The following is a 20,752-nucleotide window of genomic DNA, read 5'->3' on the forward strand; positions in this document are numbered from 1 at the left end:
ATAGTGCTACAATAAACATCGATGTGCAAGCACTTATTCAGTTAAGTACTCTTCTGTCCTTTGGGTAGGTATCAAGGAGTGAGACTGCTGAATCATATGGTAGTACTATTTCCAGATTTTTGAGGAATCTCCAAATTGTTCTCCATGGAAAGTATTGTAATGCCATCTCATTTCCTTCACTCTCTCACCTTCTCCTACCCAGGCTCCAACCTGGATGAATCTCACACTATTTTGTAATCACGCTGCAGTCTTGGAAGATTCCATGCCCTTCCCTTCTCACAGAATGTCCTTGCTATGTCTCTGCACCTGGTACTCACCTACACACCTTTCTAAATTAGTTCAGAAGTCACTTTTGCTATGATACCACCAACAACAACCTAGGCTTAATTGCTTGTTCTGTTCTCTCGTAGCTCTCTGTTCGTAGCTCTGTATGGCATATGTCCGTTCCATGCGTAGAGAGGCTTAGTTTTCTTCCTATGCCATTCTCTTGGCTCTCTGACACAAAGCAGATGCTGAGTAAAAAGCTGCGCCTCTTTATATTTCTGGTCTCATTTATGCATCTGTAAATAGTATCATCATAATTATGTTTCATCATTATCTCTTATAAAAAGTAATTGTCTAATTAATCAAAATAATTAATTAAGTATTTATTGAGAAGTCATACACGTATGTATAGGGCCTGATTCTAGGTGGATAAAATAGACAAGTGCTATGATCTGGTAGGGACACATGTACTCAGTAATAAGTGCATGAATAAATAAATAATTACAACTGCTAGGTGCTTTGAAGGAGAAAAATGGCATGGTGTGAAGGATAGTATTTGGAAAAGGGCCAATAAAGATTGTAACATGTCCAGTGCTTGACTTCTGGGTGGGAGATAGTGGCATTTACTATCTGCAAAAAGACCAAATGAGAAGGGAGTATGGTAGGGATTGGAGGTAGAACAGAAATCGACAGCTCATTTCTGGGCATGATACATTTGAGATATCCAAGTCGCAATATAAGGTGGTTAATAGGGAATTGATGCTTAAAGTAAGTTTTGGACCAGGTAACAAATGTGTGTGTGTGTGTGTGTGTGTGTGTGTGTGTGCATGTGTGTGTATGTGCACATACACACATACACACAAGCATATGTGTGTACACTCATACACACACACATTTATACATTCATGCATGTATCTAATCAGAGATACATGTATGTATGGATGGATAGATCACCTAAGGTCACTTGTCAACCACACAGTTAAAATAACCTTAATTTTAGCAAGATCATTGATATAATAGTGTCTGAATAACTTTTTTTTTAATTTTTCTTTAGTTATTAAATGAAGAGGTGCTGAGTCACAGCAGCTTGCTGGAGACCATTGAAGCCAAAAGGGCAGGCATGACGGAACATTATGTCACCCAGCTGGAGCTACAGGATCTGCAGGAGCGGTACAGAGCCATCAAAGACAGGGCACAGGTATGGCTGCCCATTTTCCTCATAGGCCAGCCCTGGGAGGAGTGTTCAAGCTGTGCTTAAAAGACCCATTATTTTCCATATTGACTGGCTTGAGGAAACATAGAATGAAAGAAGCAAAATAAATTTTACTATTTTAAAGGTGTCACTGACAAAACCAAACAAAAACTTTTAAATATTGCCGGAATTTGAAAGTAAAAGTCGTTTTACTAAAGTAAAATAACCCTCAAAAATTCCTAGAAATTTACCAATTTAGCAAAAATTCTGGACAGTGTCATAATGAAGACTCATAAATGCCTTATGATGTCGAGTGGTGACAGTTTTCTAATGTAAGAAATAATCACCAAGATTTCCAGTCTTCATCAGGGCCTCCCAGAGAAAATAACAGCTTAGTACTTTTTCAGACCACATCCTGTATTATCAGACAGAATACAGGGAAAATTAAATCTACAGTAAGTCTAAATGCTCATGTAAGGGACATTTGCAAATTTCAGTATTCTTCACTAGCAAAAGTGAATTTTTATGCAAAGAAATAAAAAAGTATTTTCTTGTCTATGTTATATTTAAGAGGGAAATCAAGTATCTGGTAATTTAACAAAATGATTAAAAACTATGTTATTGGTGCCAGCTGGTGGCATAAAGATTAAGGTGACTGGATCTCACATGTCTTACTTCATAGTTCAAGTCCAGATCCAGCCACTTGAGAATCACGCTGGGCATGTGTGTTTAGAGTCCCAAGTGGTAAATGGAGAAGAGATTGCAGTGTGGTGTAGTCATCCCCTCTGGGGGCTGACTTCTCACTTTCCCTCTGTCTCTGTCTCTTTCAGCAAGCACACATACCCTACAGCAAAAACTAAACAATCAAAAATATTCTGTAATTTTTATTAGTTATATTGTAATTTACATATTTCAATATTTTGGGAGTTGGCAACAGAATTTCTTCTAAGTCAGGCACACAGTGTGTTGTAATCACATACTCATCTTCTCCAGCATTGAACATGGTATTATGTTGTGCACGTTTAACAATTATTATTATTATTTAATTTTTGCTCCAGGGCATGTGCACTCACCAGAGAGAAATAGCAGAGAGAGAGAGAAAGTGAGAAATCACCCCCCAGGATAAATGACCATGTTCCAGTCCCTTCTTTGCCATTCTCCTCCTGGGATTTTTGGGCATACACACATGTGTGTCCAATGTGATTTTCTAGCTGCTGGGTCTGGGACTTGAACTATGAAGCTGGCCAGGTGGGATCCACCTTTTTTTTTTAAAGAAAGACTAAATCCCTTCTTCTTTAGTCACTGCTTGGGATTTTTGGGCACGCAAGCACACACACCTGGCATGAATTTCACGCCGCTGGGTCTGGGACTCAAACCACAGTTGGCCATGTGGGAGTCCAGTTATGTAGCCATTTTGCTATCTGCTGGTCTGAGAATCCAGTTCCTTAACCACCATACCACCTATGGGCCCTTAACAATTATTTTAAAAACTATTTTAAATCTTGAAACATTAAATTTTTATACATTTACATTATTCTTTTAAGAAATCACTTATGTTCCAATGATATAATCATCATGCTTTTATAATTTTGTGTTTTTTCATCACTTACTCATCAGGAAGAGAGAGAGTGTTCGCATCCCCCAATGCACTGTGGTCACACCTTATTTCCTTTTCCTCTATCTCTATCCCACCAGGATTTGGGGCAGGCACACACACACACTCAAGCTGCAGGGACTAAGACCTCCACTGTTATCAGTCATGTGAGATCCAGCCCCCTATATATTGGGCTTAACTGCTGTGCTATGGGGCTGGTCCAGCTTTTCTAAAAGTTTTAAAGTGAATTCTTAGAGCACATTGACACTATATGTAATAATGTATTGTTATCTCAATTATTTTAAATACTAATTACAGGAAGCTGTAACCAAGACTGAAAAACTGGTTCGCCTGCACCAAGAGTACCAGAGAGACCTAACGGCCTTTGAAGTTTGGCTGGGGCAAGAGCAAGAACAGCTTGACCGACACTCAGTGCTTGAAGGTGATCCCCATACCCATGAGTCAACACTGCGGGATCTCCAGGTAAAATGTGCTTTATCCCAAAGCAAAAGAATTGTCATTCTGAATGTGGAATCATTATTTCAAGCAACAAGAAGTTCATATGCTCTTAAAGTCCATAGATGACTGGCACATATTAAGTGCAACACTAGTAAGGTTTGATCTAGAGCATTCTGCAACCTCAGTAATACATGCTTGTTGAGAACCACTTAGGACAGGCAGGACTCGTACTTGGGGAACTCATTCAGCTGCTATGTGGCCCCTGATAAGAATGGCTAGTAATCTAACTCAGAGGTCCACAATTGTTGGCGTCCGCCCCAGGGCTTGGGTCTGGCTGAATCATGATCAGAGGGCTGCTGCTGAGGAAGAGAAAGAGGACGAGAAAGAGAAAGCCCTCCATCTTGCCAGGACCGGGGAATTGGAAAGAATGAGACAAAGGGTTAGAGTAGAAAGGGACACAGGCAGCCTGAGCCTAGGTAGCCCAAGCAACTTGTGCCGCCCAGACAACTGGACGTCTTTGTTTATAGTACAAGGAGACCTTACACATGTACGTTTCATGATACTTCATGGATTGGTTGCCAGGTAACAGACAATAAGAAGCAGTTAACAAATAAGAGATTAGTCATACCAGGGGCATGGTGTATCCCTTGGTGGTAATCCCATCTAGAGTAAATCTCATCTTCCTTTCTAATGCAGAGAACTAGCTGTTAGGTGTGGGGAAGGAGCTAAAGAACTTCTCCATAAGGAGAGCACCACCACACCCAGAGAAGTCTAAAGAACCTTTCAGATGCAGAGCAGGGATTGGATTTTACTATTTGGGGTCAAGATGTTTCTTGAAGTCCATCAGATGTGTCTGTTGGAACGCCCCTAGTAATTTCCACCCTTGCTCTGTCTGCAGCCAAGGTCAGGGAAAGACAAGTTACAAGGTTCTGCCAAACCCCAAAAGAGCATGTGGTGTTTGCTCGGCGCATGTCCCCTCAGACTCTCTCTCTTAAACGTGTCCCCACACACAATCCTTGGGCCATTGTCTGATACCAGTCTGTGACCTGTTAGGAATTGGGCTGCCCAGCAGTAGGTGAGTTGTGAGTGAACAAGCACAACTTCGTCTGAAGCTTCATTACCTCCTGTCAGCTCAGTGACAGCTTTAGATTCTCATAGGAGTATATGAGCCATATTGTAAACTGAGCATGCAAGGGCCCAAGGTTGCACACCCCTTATGAGAATCTAATGCCTGATGATCTGAGGTGGAGCTGAGGCGGTGATGCTAGCACTGGGGATTAGCATTAGCAGAGAGGTTTGACTGCACAGAGATTGTAATAAATCAATTGCTTGTAGACTCATATCAAAACTTTATCAATAAGTAGCAAGTGATGATTAAACTGCTCCTGGTGGCAGTCTTTATAGTGGCATGAGTTTATGTACTTCACTTGTAGAGCTGCACCTGGTGACAGGCTATAAGCCAGAATCTGACATCTGTTTAAGTCTGTGCATGGTCTGACCATTATTTTATTTACCACTTCTATCTGTACCTCTGTCCGGCACTCCTCAGTTGTCTGTCACAGTTTTGGTAAGGCTGCAAGCTAACTCAAGTCAAAGTGAATAAAAAAAAACAAGCCTCTAGGTGCAGGAAAACAAGCTAAGGACTCCCACTGATTCTGCATTATAATGATTCATATAATTATCTCATTATATGTTTCCATATGAAAATAATAGAAATAAAGTGCACAATAAATGTAATACACTTAAATCATTCTGAAATTATCCCCTCTCCCTATAACTCCTCACTCTGGAAAGTTGTCTTTCATGAAATTGGTTCAGGTGGTAAAAAGATCAGGAATCCCATTGGTTTTATGATGTTGACTGGAGCACCTACCTGTTGCTCCCTAAAGGATTGAATGAGACCTGAGATACAGCAGCAGAGATGAATAGAATATAAAACTACTGGGTCATCTGAGTTCAACCAGAACTTCTCTCTTTGATGAAGATATGTGCCCAGGGTCAGAATTCTAGAAGAAGACATTAGAGGAGCTATTAAAACCATTGGTGATCAGACCAGCAGACTCCAGTGTGGATGAGACATCACATATAGAGGAAAAGCGGTTGTAAATTGTTCATTTATTTACCCCTTCAGCATTGACTGAATTCTTAATGCAGTGCAGACACCCTAGTCAGCTACTGTAAGAAAGATGTTTGAGATACATTTTCCACCTTAAAGGAACTTGCTATCTAGGGAGAAGCACAAATCTAGTGAAATGAAAGCAGTAATAGAATAAGGTAAGAGGTCCTAGGTAGTGTCAAAGAGGAGCCCTTAATCTTACCTCCAGGGATTTCAAGGGTGAGGGGGTTCCCTCAGAAGGAGCCACCAGGCATGTACAGCAGAGAATGGAGAAAGGCCAACAAGACCATCCCATGCCACACCTGTGCCGTGTTGAAATTTACTTTCATGTGATCATCCCTGATGAGAGCAGGCTCTGGATTGAGAAAGATGCACTGAAAGCTTAAAGAAGGTAGAAAAAGAGGGGATTGTCATTCTTATCATTGATCTATACAATTCCTGGCTATTTCTGGTAGATTTTGTAAGTATCATATAATGGGAAGATAGCAAGGTTTGGATTAGGAAGTTTGGACCCTAATCCTTGATGGGACCTGGCAAGTAGGTGGCTTCAGACCAAGGAAAACTTCTCTGACTCAGTATCCTCCACAGAGTTCATGTGAGGACTGAGATGGAAAAAGACATTTAAATAGATAGTCTATTCATGAAATAAATAGTAGAAGTTAGGGTCAAGCTCTTGTTTGCTTACTTAAGGATCTCATCCACTCTGCCTTAACACAGCGGGCTGTCCTGGTCTGCCAGATTTAGCTCTTTTAACTTATTTGAGTAGAGCTGACTTTGTTTTCTCTAAATAATCCTTCCTGGCACTTCACTCCAGACACCCTGGCCAGCAGATGCAGAGCCCTCGAGGCTTTTATGCAGGAACTGGGTCAAAAAGTTAGTCATTACCAGCAGATGTTTCTCTTGTTGTGGTCAGTGGAAGATATCTCACAGAAGTTGGTCTTAATGTGGTCTAAACCTAACTTCAATATTTGGTTTTGCCATGCATTAGTTCTTACATTGTCATATTTGAGTCACCACAAATGTTAGAAAGGAAGAAGATGCAAGTGGCAGAAAACAGCAGTAGAAAATTATTAAGCTCCAACTACACAGCAGAATTTCCTCAAGGTCCTCCTGGCCTGCAACGTGCAGGGTGAGCTGGGGTTTGTCCAGTAGTGTTGACCATCTTCACGAGTTACATTGTATAAACCGAAGACCTACCTTAGGTCATAGAGCATATATGTTTGTTTAAATATTGAACCATGTTTGCCTTCTGAATAAATATTTAAAATATGGGATGTATGATAATTTATCTGATGGAATGATGATTTGTGTAATGGACAAACTATTATTTATAAAATATGAAGAGTTATAAATTGAGGAGATTAATAGATTAGCATAGAGATGAGTAAACTACAGCCTATGATCAGAATGTCTGTACTTTATTTATTCATAGGTTTTTGACAAAAGGTGCATGCACTTGCTGGAGAAAGAGAGAGAGAGGGAAAGTGAAAAAATCACCCCCCTGGGGGGATGGCCACACTGCAATCCCTTATCCTCCATTCTCCTCCTGGGATTTTAGGCATGCTTCCACATGTAGCCAGTGGAATGGCAGTTGGCTATTTGAGACACAACACCTTAACTACCATTCCACCTGCTGACCCTAAGAATGTCTGTATCTTAAATACACGTTTACTGAGACACAGACCGTCACTTATTTATGCATTGTCTGTGGCAACCTCAGTGACACAATGGCAGAGTAATAGTTGCAGACCAGTGGCTCACAAAGCCTATTATTTCCAGGGCTGTTACAGGGAAAGTTTCCCAATTTAAAATTATTTTGAAAAATAACTAAGAATTTTAGAATGAAATTCCTTTGTCTATGGCCATTTGACTAATGTTTTGCCACATATATTGTTCTTCCCTTTCCATATATATAAGCAATTCTTGGAGTGGTGTCACATTTTGAGAAAAAGGGTCTATTAATTTGAGCTGGGTAAGATTGCTCTCTTTGTAGATTAAAAATGATCAGCTATTAGTCATTTCAAGTGGTTTGATCCAATAGTAAGGATTTTCTTCTCAATAGTTTATGTTAACTAGACATATTGGTACTTCAAACATTCTTGGTGGAATTTTAGTTGACTTTTTACTTTAGTTGGTCAGATCAAGTTGTAGCATGGATATTTTTTACTCATTAGAAAAACAAGAATCAAATATTGCATTGATAGCATCTTTAAAGATTTAAGTATTTGGGTTTTTTTAAACTTCTTAAAAAAATTAGTTTATGGAGACCAGCAGATAGCAATGTGCTTATATCACTGGACTTCTATGTAGTCTACCATAGTTTGAGTTCTGGACCTGGAGACTTAAAACTCAGGCCAGGCAAGTGTACTTGTGTGCCCAAAATCCCAAAAGAAGAATGGAGGAGAAGGGATTGCAATGTGGCCATCCCCCCAGGGGGTGATTTCTCATTTTCTCACTTTCTGTCTCTCTGCCTCTTCTTTGAGTACATGTGCCTTATAGCAAAAATCTCTCTCTTAAAAAATAGTTTATAAATGAAAAGCTATTTGCTGATGATGTTGTGTATAGTAGCATCTTTGTCTTGACTGATATGCATGGTAATTGTGCTGGAAAAGACATGTTATACACTGTGAAAATATATGTGATTAAATAATATAAAAATAATTTTAAAAATAAGTAATTAAAAAAATAGTTCATGTTCTTCAATATTTGGTTAACACTGAATCTGTGGAGTAAACCTTTGGGGCTGACACTCGGTAGAGGAAATGTATTAGTTCCTGGGAGTACCTGGTGGGCAGGTATGACAGGCCACTGCCTCAGGTTTCTGTGCCCTGCATCCTCCTCCAGGCCAACTTTTCTTGACTGCCAGGTTTCCTCTGGTACAACTTTGGCAAAGTATTCCTCCTTAGCAAAAAACAAGGTCCATTTTTTTTTTTTTTCCTCAGCCATGATTGTAGCACTGAGCCCATGGAATACCAAAACAAGAAGCCTTAGGCCCTCTCAGCAGATGATGGGCCTTAACAATAAGCCGAGCTTATTCTTTGTAACAATAGCCTTTTGACTGTTTACTCCTATAAACTAAAATGCCAAACTTCAGAAAAAGCTGATTAAGATAAATATTGGAGGAATGTGTATGTATGTATTGGAATTATTTAATTATTTAAATTGTAGAAATTTCAGTCTTTCTCTTGACTTGAGAAACAATATTCAGTGTTAAGTATGGATGTTTTATGTATGGCAGAATAAAATAATTTTTTCCCTTTTTTTGTGTATATATGTGTAGTGTGTGTGTGTGTGTGTGTGTGTGTGTATGTGTGTGTGCGCACCATAACTTTTTCAGAGGGTGTATCTATTCACCAAAGAAAGAAGGAAAGTGAGAGAGCTCCCACCTGTGGGATTTGGTCATGCCACAATCCTTTCTCCATCTCTCTCTCTTTGGAATTATTTCTATTTTATTTTATAATTTCTTATTTACATCTAACTCTTGTACATCTTTGTGGGGCCTTTCAGGATTCTAAACACACATGCGAGCGCATCTGCATGTTTCTCAAGATGCCAGGTCAAAGACTCGAGCACAGATGGCCACGTAGGATGCAGCTGCCTTAACCACCATGCCACAGGCTGGTCCCAAAACATTGTTTTCTAGCGTGACATTCAAGATGGCACAGTCGGCTTGGGTGACACATGTTAACACATGCACATATAAAATATGAATGAGCTGTGAGTGCCATTCTTTTTTCCCTTCAGGAACTACAAGTGCGCTGTGCAGAGGGACAGGCCCTGTTGAATTCGGTGCTGCACACCAGAGAGGAAGTGATCCCATCAGGCATCCCCCAAACGGAGGACCGAGCTTTGGAGTCTCTCCGGCAGGACTGGCAGGCCTACCAGCACAGGCTGTCAGAGACCCGGACTCAGTTCAATAACGTGGTGAACAAATTGAGGCTGATGGAGCAAAAGTTTCAGCAGATAGATGAATGGCTCAGAACGGTGGAGCAGAAAGTTAGTTTCAGGACTGGACGTCAGTCTAACCGGGCAACCAAGGAAATGCAACTACAGCAGATGAAGGTACAACTTCCATAAATTTGTGATCTTTGTCTAAGCTGCAGTTATTTTGCATGGTCTGTTTCATTAAAACATTCAGTAACTTTTTATCTAAGACATATTTTGCGAAGTTTCTTTTGGCTTGCCTAGAAATTTAAAGTAGATGACAATGGGGCATTCCTTTTTACAGCTAATCTTTTTTCTTTTAAGTATTTTTAAAACTTTTTAAATTTATTGATAACAAGGAGCAAATTTTCTCTTTTTTCTTTTTTTTAATTTAAAATTTTTTAAAATTTCATTTTCTCTTCTACATTCAATCACATTACTTATCTTACAAACTAAATATTCCAACGTGTTAACATTGCTCCCTAGTCCAGTTGATAAAACTATGAAAGTTATCTTCTACAGATATCACATTTCTTTGTCCCATTAATGCTTAGCCTCTCTATTTTTCTTCTAAATGTCCTTCTTCAGACTCTCCTCTTTCACACACACTATATCTGGTATTAGTTTCTGCAGGGCAAAAGACACAGTAATTAGTGTGAATCAACAGCCCTCAGAAAATATTTTTGTAAATTATTCGTCAGATAAGGGACTGATAACCAGAATACACAAGGAACTCAAGCAGCTGTTCTGAAAAAAGATGATTAATTCTATTAAAAGATGGGAGAATGAGTTTAAAAAAACACTTTCTAAAGATGACATACGAATAGCCAAAAAGCATATGAAAGAATGCTCAACATCTCTCATTATAAGAGAAATGCAGATCAAAACAACAATGAGATACCACCTCACCCCAGTCAGAATAAGATTAAAAAAAACAAAAAATGGTAAGTGCTGGCAGGAATGTAGTGAAAGGGGAACTCTCTTACACTGCTGATGGGAATGTAAATTGGTCCAGCCACTGTGGAGAACAATTTAGAGATTCCTCAAAAATTTACAAATAGGACTACCATATGATCCAGCAATCCCACCCCTTTGTATCTACCCAAAGGACAGAAGAATTCTTCATCGGAAAAGTGCTTGCACATCGATGTTTATTGCGGTACTATTCACAATTGCTAAGACAAGGAGCGCACATTTTAAAACACTCTTGACACTGGAATTACTGAAATGAATAAAATAATTATTAAAATACTTAGCAGTACAAAGCTACTGGATTAATAATTTAACAACAAAATGTAAAATTTTGAAATGAAATCCTCAGCGGATTATTGCTATTCCTAGCCACATTAAAATATGCCTGGCAGGTGGCATGGTGGTTAACAGACTGGACTTTCACATGGGTAATCATAGTTCGAGTCGCAGACCCGGGGCTTGAAAATCATTCTGGGCACATGTGTGTGCATGCTCAGTATCCTAAGAGGAGAGTTGAGGAAAAGGGATTGGAGCATGGCCATCCCTCAAAGGGATGATTTCTCATTTTCCCTCTCTCTGTCTCTACAGCCAATTATTTTGCAGACAAGCTTTAGATAGAATGTAGTTTAATGGAAATATTTTATATCTATTTATAGCAATATATAAAATTTTATGTCACTTGAATTATTTTTAATTAAATTAAATTTAAAATAATTTAATTATTTTTCCATCTTCTTCTTCTTCTTCTTTTTTTCTTTTTTCTTATGTCAGAGGGTGTGTGCAGTGCATGTCAGAGAGAGAGAGAGAAAGGAAGCACCCCCAACAGGTCGTGGTCATGCTGCAATCTTCTTTCCTCCATTTCTTCATCCTATCAGGATCCTGGTCATGCACACACATGCTCAGGCAGTTTTTCAAGCCTCCAGGGCTAGGATTCAGGCTGCAGTTAGCCCTGTGGCTTCTCTCGCACAGTGCTTAACCACTCCACGGTGAGGCCAGCCTTCGTACAGTTTCAATGACATGGTCATCATATACTTTTTCATAAAGGTAACATATTACATATTTTAAAAATTATACTTCAAAATGGATATATTCTAAGCAAGCATTGAACTAGTTTTATATTAAAAATACACATAGTTGTCTTATTTGAGAATGGCTAAGATCACATCTTTCTCTCTAATTCCTATGTCATTTCAGAAGTGGCATGAAGAAGTGAGTGCTTACAGAGATGAGGTTGAGGAAGTGGGGGCCAGAGCTCAGGAGATCCTGGAGGAGAGCCATGTGAGCAGCAGGATGGGCTGCCAGGCCACCCAGCTGACTTCCAGATACCAGGCCCTGCTTCTCCAAGTGTTGGTGAGCGACCACCAGCTGCTCGTTACAGACCAGCACACCTCCCGAGCCAGACCGGTCTTCCTTTCATTGACTTCCAGTGAAGATGCATTTAGCAACAAAGGTACTGGCTCAACTCCTTCATTCACTGTTCACTTTTCTCTTTTTCTTTCAAGGAACAAATAAAATTCCTGGAGGAAGAGATCCAGAGCTTGGATGAATCAGAATTATCTCTCAGTTTTTATTCTGATTGGTATGGCTCTACTCATAAAAACTTCAAGAATGTGGCTACCAAAATTGATAAAGTAGATAAAGCAATGATGGGGAAAAAATTGAAGACATTGGAGGTAGGCATACATACTTCAGCTGATCCCCAACCTTCCTTCATTTTCCTGCATAGATATTGGACCCACATGTGGCCATTCCTGCGTGATATACATGGTGATCCTCAATCATCATTTCACTCCAAGTGTGAAGTTACAAACTCTTTCAGGCTAGGGACTGGCTTCCTTGTGATGTGTTATCATCTGAATGACTGACACATGACTTCCACTAAAATCTTCACTAAATTCTGGTTTGGCATTGAAATATTAAGAGAAAAAAATATATCACAAATGTAGGGCGCTAACAAAGACTTTTGATTTGCATCTTTAGGGTGATTACTAAAAATGAAAGAAGCAGCAGGCTCTTTTTAAAGTCTCATATTTGGAAATGATCTATTGATAACACTTTAAAAGCCTGTGTTGAAATAAAGAAAAGAGGGATCCTAATCCCTGGTAGTTCAAATCTGGTTTCATAAGGGGAAATAGGTGGACTCAAAGATGGAACAGGAAAGTTTTTTCTTTATTTAAGACTAACTCTATTTGTTTCCTACTGATTGTCTTTCTCAGGTTTTACTAAAAGACATGGAGAAAGGCCACAGTTTGCTGAAATCGGCCCGGGAAAAAGGAGAGAGAGCCCTGAAATACTTGGAGGAAGGGGAGGCGGAGACATTAAGAAAAGACTTCCATGACCATGTGGAGCAGCTGAAGGAGCTGACCAGCACTGTCCGGAAAGAGCACATGACCCTGGAAAAAGGCCTTCACTTGGCAAAGGAATTCTCTGACAAATGGAAAGCACTGACCCAGTGGATAGCAGAATACCAGGAAATCCTACACGTTCCTGAGGAACCCAAAATGGAATTATATGAGAAAAAAGCTCAATTATCAAAATACAAGGTAGTGCATTGTGCTTCATTAATGGTGCCTGTAGGATTAAATAGGAGGGACATGATTTCTGGTATGTGTCACCCACAGTGGGTGCTAAAAACATCCCAAACATACCTGTTCTAGTGATAGTGAGTGATGTCATGACCTATGTGGGTTTGTGTGTATTCAGCTAAATAACGCTCGTCAGAGATATTTTTTACACTAATGGATCTAATATTCAAAATTCATATCAGTAAATTTATTGATTATATCAAATACATGAAAATCTTTTCTAACAGTGATCCAGGTATATGGATTGCCCAGGTAAATCCAGTTGGCAACAGGATCCCATACCTATAGATTTTATCTTCCCCAATAGATGCTTCCCTTTATCTTTTGCCTAAGATACAGAAGCTGACCTACTGTAAACTGAAAATGAGGTATGGTATTTATAAGAAAGTAAGTTTTAATTTAAAAACATGCTTAACTCCTTATAAATTAACTGTTGAAAGAATAAATAGTGATATAGGAATGGCTACACATGATATAGATACAGATATTTTATCTGCTTAAATTTTGCTTTTCATTCATGATGGAGCATGTGCATACGTGAGAGAGAAAAAGAAGCACCCCCCACAGTGCTGGGAAATGCCACAATTCCCCTTTTGCAGTCCTCCATCCCATCTGGATTCTGAGCACATTCACACACACCAAGGACATTTTTAGGATGACTGGTCTGGGGACTCAAACTGCAGTTGGTATGTGGCTTCCAGCTCTGCTGCACCTTCTGTGCCTGTGCCAGAGTTTGGGTCTCACTTGCTCAAATTTTTGAAGCGATTATCAAAACTTACCAATGGAATAATATGCTTTCCAAGTTTTATCTGAATGACTTCTTGATAGTCTTTAAGAGTTTGAATGCTGAGGTTGGTAGGTGGTATGGTGGTTACGGTGCTGGACTCCTACATGGCCACATGGCAGTTTGAGTCCTAGACCTGATGGCTTGCTTTCTCACTCTCTGGTTAAATAAAATAATAATAATAATAAATTAAATTAAATTAAATAAAATTAAATAGGTAGTTCTTTAAAAAAAAGAATTTGAATGTTTCCAACACTAATGACAAATACTGAAGATGATGGAATGCTAGTTTTCCTGGTTTAATCATTACACGTTGTCGGGAACCAGCAGTTAGCGTAATGGCTATGTCACTGGACTCCCACATAGTTGACCGCGGTTCGCGTCTCAGACCCGGTGGCTTAAAACTCATGCCAGGCGCGTGTGCATGCGTGTCCAAGATCCCGAGAGGAGAATGGAGGAGATGGGATTGCGGCGTGACCATCCCCCCTGGGGGGTGATTTCTCGCTTTCTGTCTTTCTGTCTCTCTCTGTCTGGCGAGCACACGCGCCCTATAGCGAAAAACCTCTCCAAAAAAAAAAAAAAGATAAAAAAATATATATATATCATTACACGTTGTATCCTTAGACTGAACAGTCACATTTCATACCACAGTATGTATAATTACATGCCAAAGAATCTATGTTTTACATATGTACAATCTAGTGATTGTATAACTGGAAGTAGAATTGTTACAATATAATATAATGATTATAAAGTAATGCATTAGTGTACACATAAGCGCCGATGTAACTGTGTGGTAACGGGAGGATGGAGAGGAGTTATGATATGGTGACTTACCCCACAGCTTTTCCTGTCAGAAGCTTGTCCAAGTCTCTTCTCTAACCAATTTGTCTATTTCTCTCCGTGGCCATTCTGCCAAGTCTGATAGTTCATCTTTGAAGGTGCCACATGAGAATTACAACCTCTTGGGAACCAGCAGTTAGCGTAATGGCTATGTCGCTGGACTCCCATGTAGTCGACCACGGTTTGCGTCCTGGACCCGGTGGCTTAAAACTCACTCTGGGCGCGTGTGTGTGCGTGCCCAAGATCCCGAGAGGAGAATAGAGGAGAAGGGATTGTGGCGTGACCATCCCCCCTGGGGGGCGATTTCTCGCTTTCTGTCTCTATGTCTCTCTCTGTCTGTCTGGCGAGTGCACGCGCCCTATAGTGAAAAAAACCTCTCCAAAAAAAAAGAATTACAACCTCTTCTGTTTTCCCTTACTAAGTTCCTGTTATATTTAAAATGAGCATTTTTAGCCTCTGTCAGCAAGGCTACCGCTGGAACTTGCCCTAACTCTACATCTAGCTCAGGCTGGAACTAACTTCATGACCTCAAAATCAAGACAGTAGCCTCAGCTCCTGCAAGTAATGTGGGTAACTTTTTTATTTCCTCTGTGAGAAGAATGAGGTGGATGCTGAAAACAGGAGCTATGTTAATCGAGTTCATTGTAACCATTTTCCATGCTTTCTTCTCCACAGGTGAAGGGCTGGCGTGTTACTTTGATTTTGTATTTAAAAAGTGTATTAGCCATAATACATCATTCTCTGTTTAATGTTTCACATGTATTGATTCACAAATATGTATTTGATCTTTTTTGAAGTGGATCATCTCATGTGGACTACAGGTGTGTGTGTGTGTGTGTGTGTGTGTGTGTTCACCTGGTTCATGTGGATAAGCCATTTCTTTTTCTTCTTTGTCACTCAAGTCCCTTCAACAAATGGTGCTGTCCCAAGAGCCAGCGGTAAAGTCAGTAAAAGAGAAAGGTGAAGCACTTCTGGAACTGGTACAGGATGTTACCTTAAAGGACAAAATAGATAAACTGCAAAGTAATTACCAGGATCTCTGCAGTGCAGGAAAGGTAAGGGCAGATCAGAGATTCAATAAAGGTATTTAATGGCCTAAATGCCGGCCCCAGATTCTTTCTCTCTGTCAGATAAATTTAAGGATTAATATAGGTCAGTATTTTTTTTTGTTTGTTTAAGTGGGCATTTAAAAGGCACAATGACTTATTTTTCGCCATTCTTGGTAGTTTTCTGATGTAAGTAACTCTGTCTGTCCTGTTGCATCGTTTTTGTTGTTGTTTTAAGTACAAACCAGTTCTGAGTAAGTTTTTCACTTAAAAGTGACCTGTAACAGGCTCCTGGTTTTATAGGAGCATGTCTTCAGTCTGGAGGCGAAAGTCAAAGACCATGAAGACTACAACAGTGAGCTCCAAGAGGTGGAAAAGTGGCTGTTGCAGATGTCTGGCAGGTTGGTGGCTCCCGACCTCCTGGAGACCAGCAGCCTGGAGACAATCACCCAGCAACTGGCCCACCACAAGGTAAGGCTCTACAGAGCTGGCTACAGGATGGCTTGAATGGCCATGCATGTGTGTGTGTACATGGGCATCTGTGATTATAATGATTGTATCTGAAGAATCAGGTCTGAGTCTCAAGCATATCTGACAGTTGAAAACAGTTGAACTTGATATTCAAAGCAAACCAAAAGCAGTTGAATCCTGAATTCTGAACATGTTTTTGCATTTTTCCCAGCGAATAGGCTTTTGCTTTCCTTGGCTTTATATCTTTTTTTAATTTATTTTTTTATTTGCCATAGAGTGCATGCACTAACCAGGGACAGAGAGAGAGGGAGAGGAGAAAACACCCCCATGGGACATGGTCAGATCGCCTTCCCTTCTCCTCCATTTACTCCTCCTTTTGGGATTTTGGAAATGCATGCACATGCAACTGATACGGTTTTCAAACTACCAGGTCCAGGACTCAAACTACATGGTCAGCCATTTGGGATAAGGTTCCTTTAATCACCAACCCATGGGCTGGCCCTTCAGCTAATAGACATTTTATCTCAGAATTTGACCTTTTTAGAAAAGTGCAACCACAGACAAGATACAGAACTACTAATCAAAGAGTATGGTTTCTAGGTCAAACTCGTCCTTTTTCTGACTGAGAGAACTTAGGCTCTCTGAACTTTCTTTACCTTCCTTGTGAAAGATAGTAACAAGACAGCCCCATCTCATAATTATTGTGGTCATCATAGGAGACAATGTTTGTGAAAACATTTCATGGTCCACAAAGTATAATACCCAGATAAGGTTTTCTTTTATTCACTAATAGATTCTTATTAATTACGTATAGTACCACATGACAGATGTCCTGTGACTACAATATCATTAGACAACTTGTTGATGGTCTTAATGGAAACAGTTTTAGTCACGATGTGGTCATTGTTTGGTGGTGCCTCTTAGGGAAGTCAGTTTACCTCTCTGGGCTTCAACATTCCTATCTGTAGGAAAATATTATATTTAACAAATATGAGTAGAAAAGTACCCACATGATACATTCTGTCAGAGGAGATACCAACTGTCTTAGTCTGCCATTGAATTGCTAACAGAAATTCCTCAGACTGGGTCATCTATGAAGAAATAGAGGTTTATTCAGCTCACAGTTTGGAGGTTCAAACTACAAGGGCCAATTTTGGGTGGTGCGGGTTGTGGGCTACAGCATGGCAGAGGGCAGGATCTTGAGCAGTGCGACTCTCCATACATTTCTGCCTTCTCTGTTTTTTTTTTTTTTCTCTTGTAAACTCACCAGAACTGAACCACAGAGGCCTACCCCAGTGACCTCAGCACACCCAAAGGCCCCACCCTAGCTAAGACACCATGAGAGGATTAAGTTGTCACTTAACACCTTGACAATACAATGAAGTCTATCTATCTATCTATCTATCTATCTATCTATCTATCTATCTATCTATCTATCTATCTTTCTATCTATCATCTATCTATCTATCATCTATCTATATCTATCTATCTATCTATCTATCTATCTATCTATCTATCTATCTTTCTATCTATCATCTATCTATCATCTATCTATATCTATCTATCTATATCTATCTATCTTTCTATCTATCTATCTATCATCTATCTATATCTATCTATCTATCTATCTATCTATCTATCTATCTATCTATCTATCTATATCTATCTATCTATCTATCTATTTGCTATAGGATGGGTGCACTTGCTAGAGAGAGAGAGAGACAAAGAAAGAGAGGGAAAATGTCAAACTACTCCCCAGGAGGGATGGCCACACAAAAGTCCCTTTTCCTCCACTCTCCTTTGAGGAGTACACCTAGCATTATTTCCAAGCTGGGTCCAGGACTACTCCCCAGGAGGGATGGCCACACAAAAGTCCCTTTTCCTCCACTCTCCTTTGAGGAGTACACCTAGCTGGGTCCAGGAAAAACTGTGCAGTCGGCCATGTGGGATCCAGCACCTTAACCTCCATTCTACCTGCTAGCCCTATAACCAAATCTTAACACGTGAATTTTGGGGAGGACAACCAAAGTAAAACCACCAACTAGCACAAGTCTTCAGATTATTGAAGTGATGTCATCAAGATATAATGGTTCTATTCCCACTTAGAGATTACATTTTTTTCCTCAGTTGGGTATATTATAAGAACCACTGGGTCAGCACTATTAGAAAAAATGGTGAACCCCAAACCACCCAAGTTTTTCTTGGATATATTGATGTGTCAACACAGACAACCCTGTGTTGGAATGTGTCATCTGCATAAGCATCATATAGCAGTATGGCAATTACAACCTGATTTGAAGGACTTGGCTCCTCCTTCCTGGGTGATCTGTGAGAAAGCTCACTACGGAATACATGTGGTGACAGTGGTGTGAGCTCAAACCAGGCAGAGCTGTATCCAAACCCAGGGAGCTCTGCCATTTACTAGTTGTGAGACCCTGAGTGTGTTATAACAGTAGCCCCTCTGTGCTTCAGTCTCCTCATCTGGGAAATGATACTGCACGTTTGTCAAGGCTTATGTGTAACCCTGGACTATACCAGGTGCTTAATAAATTATAAATGTAAATACTATTTTAATTAATGTAAGTATTATTATATATATAAATTAGATATTAGGAGTCATTGGACACATTGTGATGTATTTTCCTATGTAAAAAAGTGTTATGACATTTCTGACAACCTAATACATAATTAATAACTAAATACTAGATTATTGCAGAAATTAGATAGTTCTAGATCATTAGGAAACTCATGACATATTTTTCTATGCAGAAATATATCATGACTTCCTCAATGACCCAATAGATCAATTAGATTAAATACTAATTAGATTGTTTTAGATAAAATTTATACCAGAAGTATAACTTATGGGGATGAAAAACGTATGGACATCCTGTTTTCTGATAATAACACCAGAGAGTTTTTATCTCTTTGAGGCCAGACATGAACACACTCTACTCTTAAAGATTGGTTCATCATTCCTTCTGTAACTAATCCCTTAAATTCATTAACTCTTCCTACTGGAATATGCCTGGAGACATACATGTGCTTTTCTTTTATTTATTAATATGCAACCAAGACAATTGCAAAACTCTTTTTAAAGCTACATTAGTGAAATCATCAACCTTAAATGTTCTATTTATGAGTATTTTTTAAGCCCCAAAACAGATTTATAAGAATCCTATATTTATTTCATTTTTACAGGCAATGATGGAAGAAATTGCTGGTTTCGAAGACCGTTTGGACAACCTTAAAGTGAAAGGTGACACTTTGATTGGTCAATGTGCAGACCACCTGCAAGCAAAACTCAAACAAAACGTGCATGCTCACCTGCAGGGCACAAAGGACAGTTACTCAGCCATCTGCAGTACGGCTCAGAGGGTGAGTGCTTCCAGAACACTCTGTGGTGACCCTGAATGATGGAGGAAGGCTGTGCCACATTCTTACCAATGGGATCGCTGCCTAACTCTTTTGAATAGTTTTGATGGGCTCCAGACAGGAGAAAGGAGGACACATTTCACAGTCTGGATGTGAACACGGAACTAACATGTCATGTATTTAATCAATGGGACAAAAGGGAGAATTTCAGATGTTTAGTTTTACCCAATTCCTTTATTCTATGAATTGATTATGAAAAATGTTGTTAAAAGTTGGTCTATTTGTTTTTATTTGTGCACCATCAATACTTTTAATTTGTCATCTATTCTATAATGCTAAAATAAATTTATTTTATAATTTTCACAATTATTCTTTTTAGTTCAATACAGCTTAGTTTCTGCTCTAATTCAGTATTTTCATGCATCTATATAGAAATTAAAAAATGTCAGTTTTGAATTATATTTCAGTGAGTTTACTTCTACTAAATCAGAATTTTTATTTATAAATAAATTTAAGCTGGATAAGAATTGACCTTTTAATAAAAAATTAGTAAAACAAGTGGATTGCTTTTCATTACTCTTAAGTTTTTGAATGCTAGTCATTGCACAAAATTTTTATATACCTTTGAAGGCCTTTGAGGTATTTTTGTTAGTGCACTAGCTATAATAAAGAGTGACATATCAGTGACATGGGAGAATAGTTTGCGTCATTCATTATAATTAAAAAGAGGAAGGGAATCAGAGAGAATAATAAAAAGACAAGACATTTAAGGAACACAGGTGGAAAATTGTCTATTGATGATAGTATGTATGATAATACCTTTACTTGGACAGGTGTGTAGTGTATCTATGCAGGGAATTTTTTTTTTTTTACAAGCTGTGGTGATATACCGTGATCGTATAAAATAAAATAGTAAAATAAATAAATAAAAAGTGTCAGCTGATACTAGCTGACACCCAGATTTGCAAAATTCACCTTCAAAAAGTTGAGGAAAAAGAAGGGTAAAGGGATGTAATAAACCATTGCAAATGATGACAGAGAGCATTTTGTCACCACTGCTGTCCTTTGTAATGAACACTATCTCAGCATGAGGGACACAGCTTAAAATTAAAAAAAAAAAAAAGTTA

At 39.1% G+C, this 20,752-nt stretch overlaps 1 protein-coding gene across 1 annotated transcript in view; it reads left to right on the plus strand.

The window, feature by feature from the left end:
- SYNE1 (spectrin repeat containing nuclear envelope protein 1) overlaps positions 1-20,752 on the plus strand; it is a 596,966-nt gene that overhangs the window by 329,300 nt on the left and 246,914 nt on the right. Inside the window, exons 63-71 of the mRNA XM_027769865.1 lie at positions 1,319-1,462; positions 3,369-3,533; positions 9,370-9,687; positions 11,716-11,871; positions 12,024-12,194; positions 12,738-13,064; positions 15,636-15,788; positions 16,083-16,250; positions 19,452-19,628. Coding sequence (XP_027625666.1) covers positions 1,319-1,462; positions 3,369-3,533; positions 9,370-9,687; positions 11,716-11,871; positions 12,024-12,194; positions 12,738-13,064; positions 15,636-15,788; positions 16,083-16,250; positions 19,452-19,628 — 1,779 coding nt within the window. The remainder of the gene's footprint in view (positions 1-1,318; positions 1,463-3,368; positions 3,534-9,369; positions 9,688-11,715; positions 11,872-12,023; positions 12,195-12,737; positions 13,065-15,635; positions 15,789-16,082; positions 16,251-19,451; positions 19,629-20,752) is intronic.

The sequence above is a fragment of the Tupaia chinensis genome, unplaced genomic scaffold, assembly GCF_000334495.1.
Source record: "Tupaia chinensis unplaced genomic scaffold, TupChi_1.0 Scaffold000014_1, whole genome shotgun sequence".
Taxonomy (NCBI): Eukaryota; Metazoa; Chordata; class Mammalia; order Scandentia; family Tupaiidae; genus Tupaia; species Tupaia belangeri.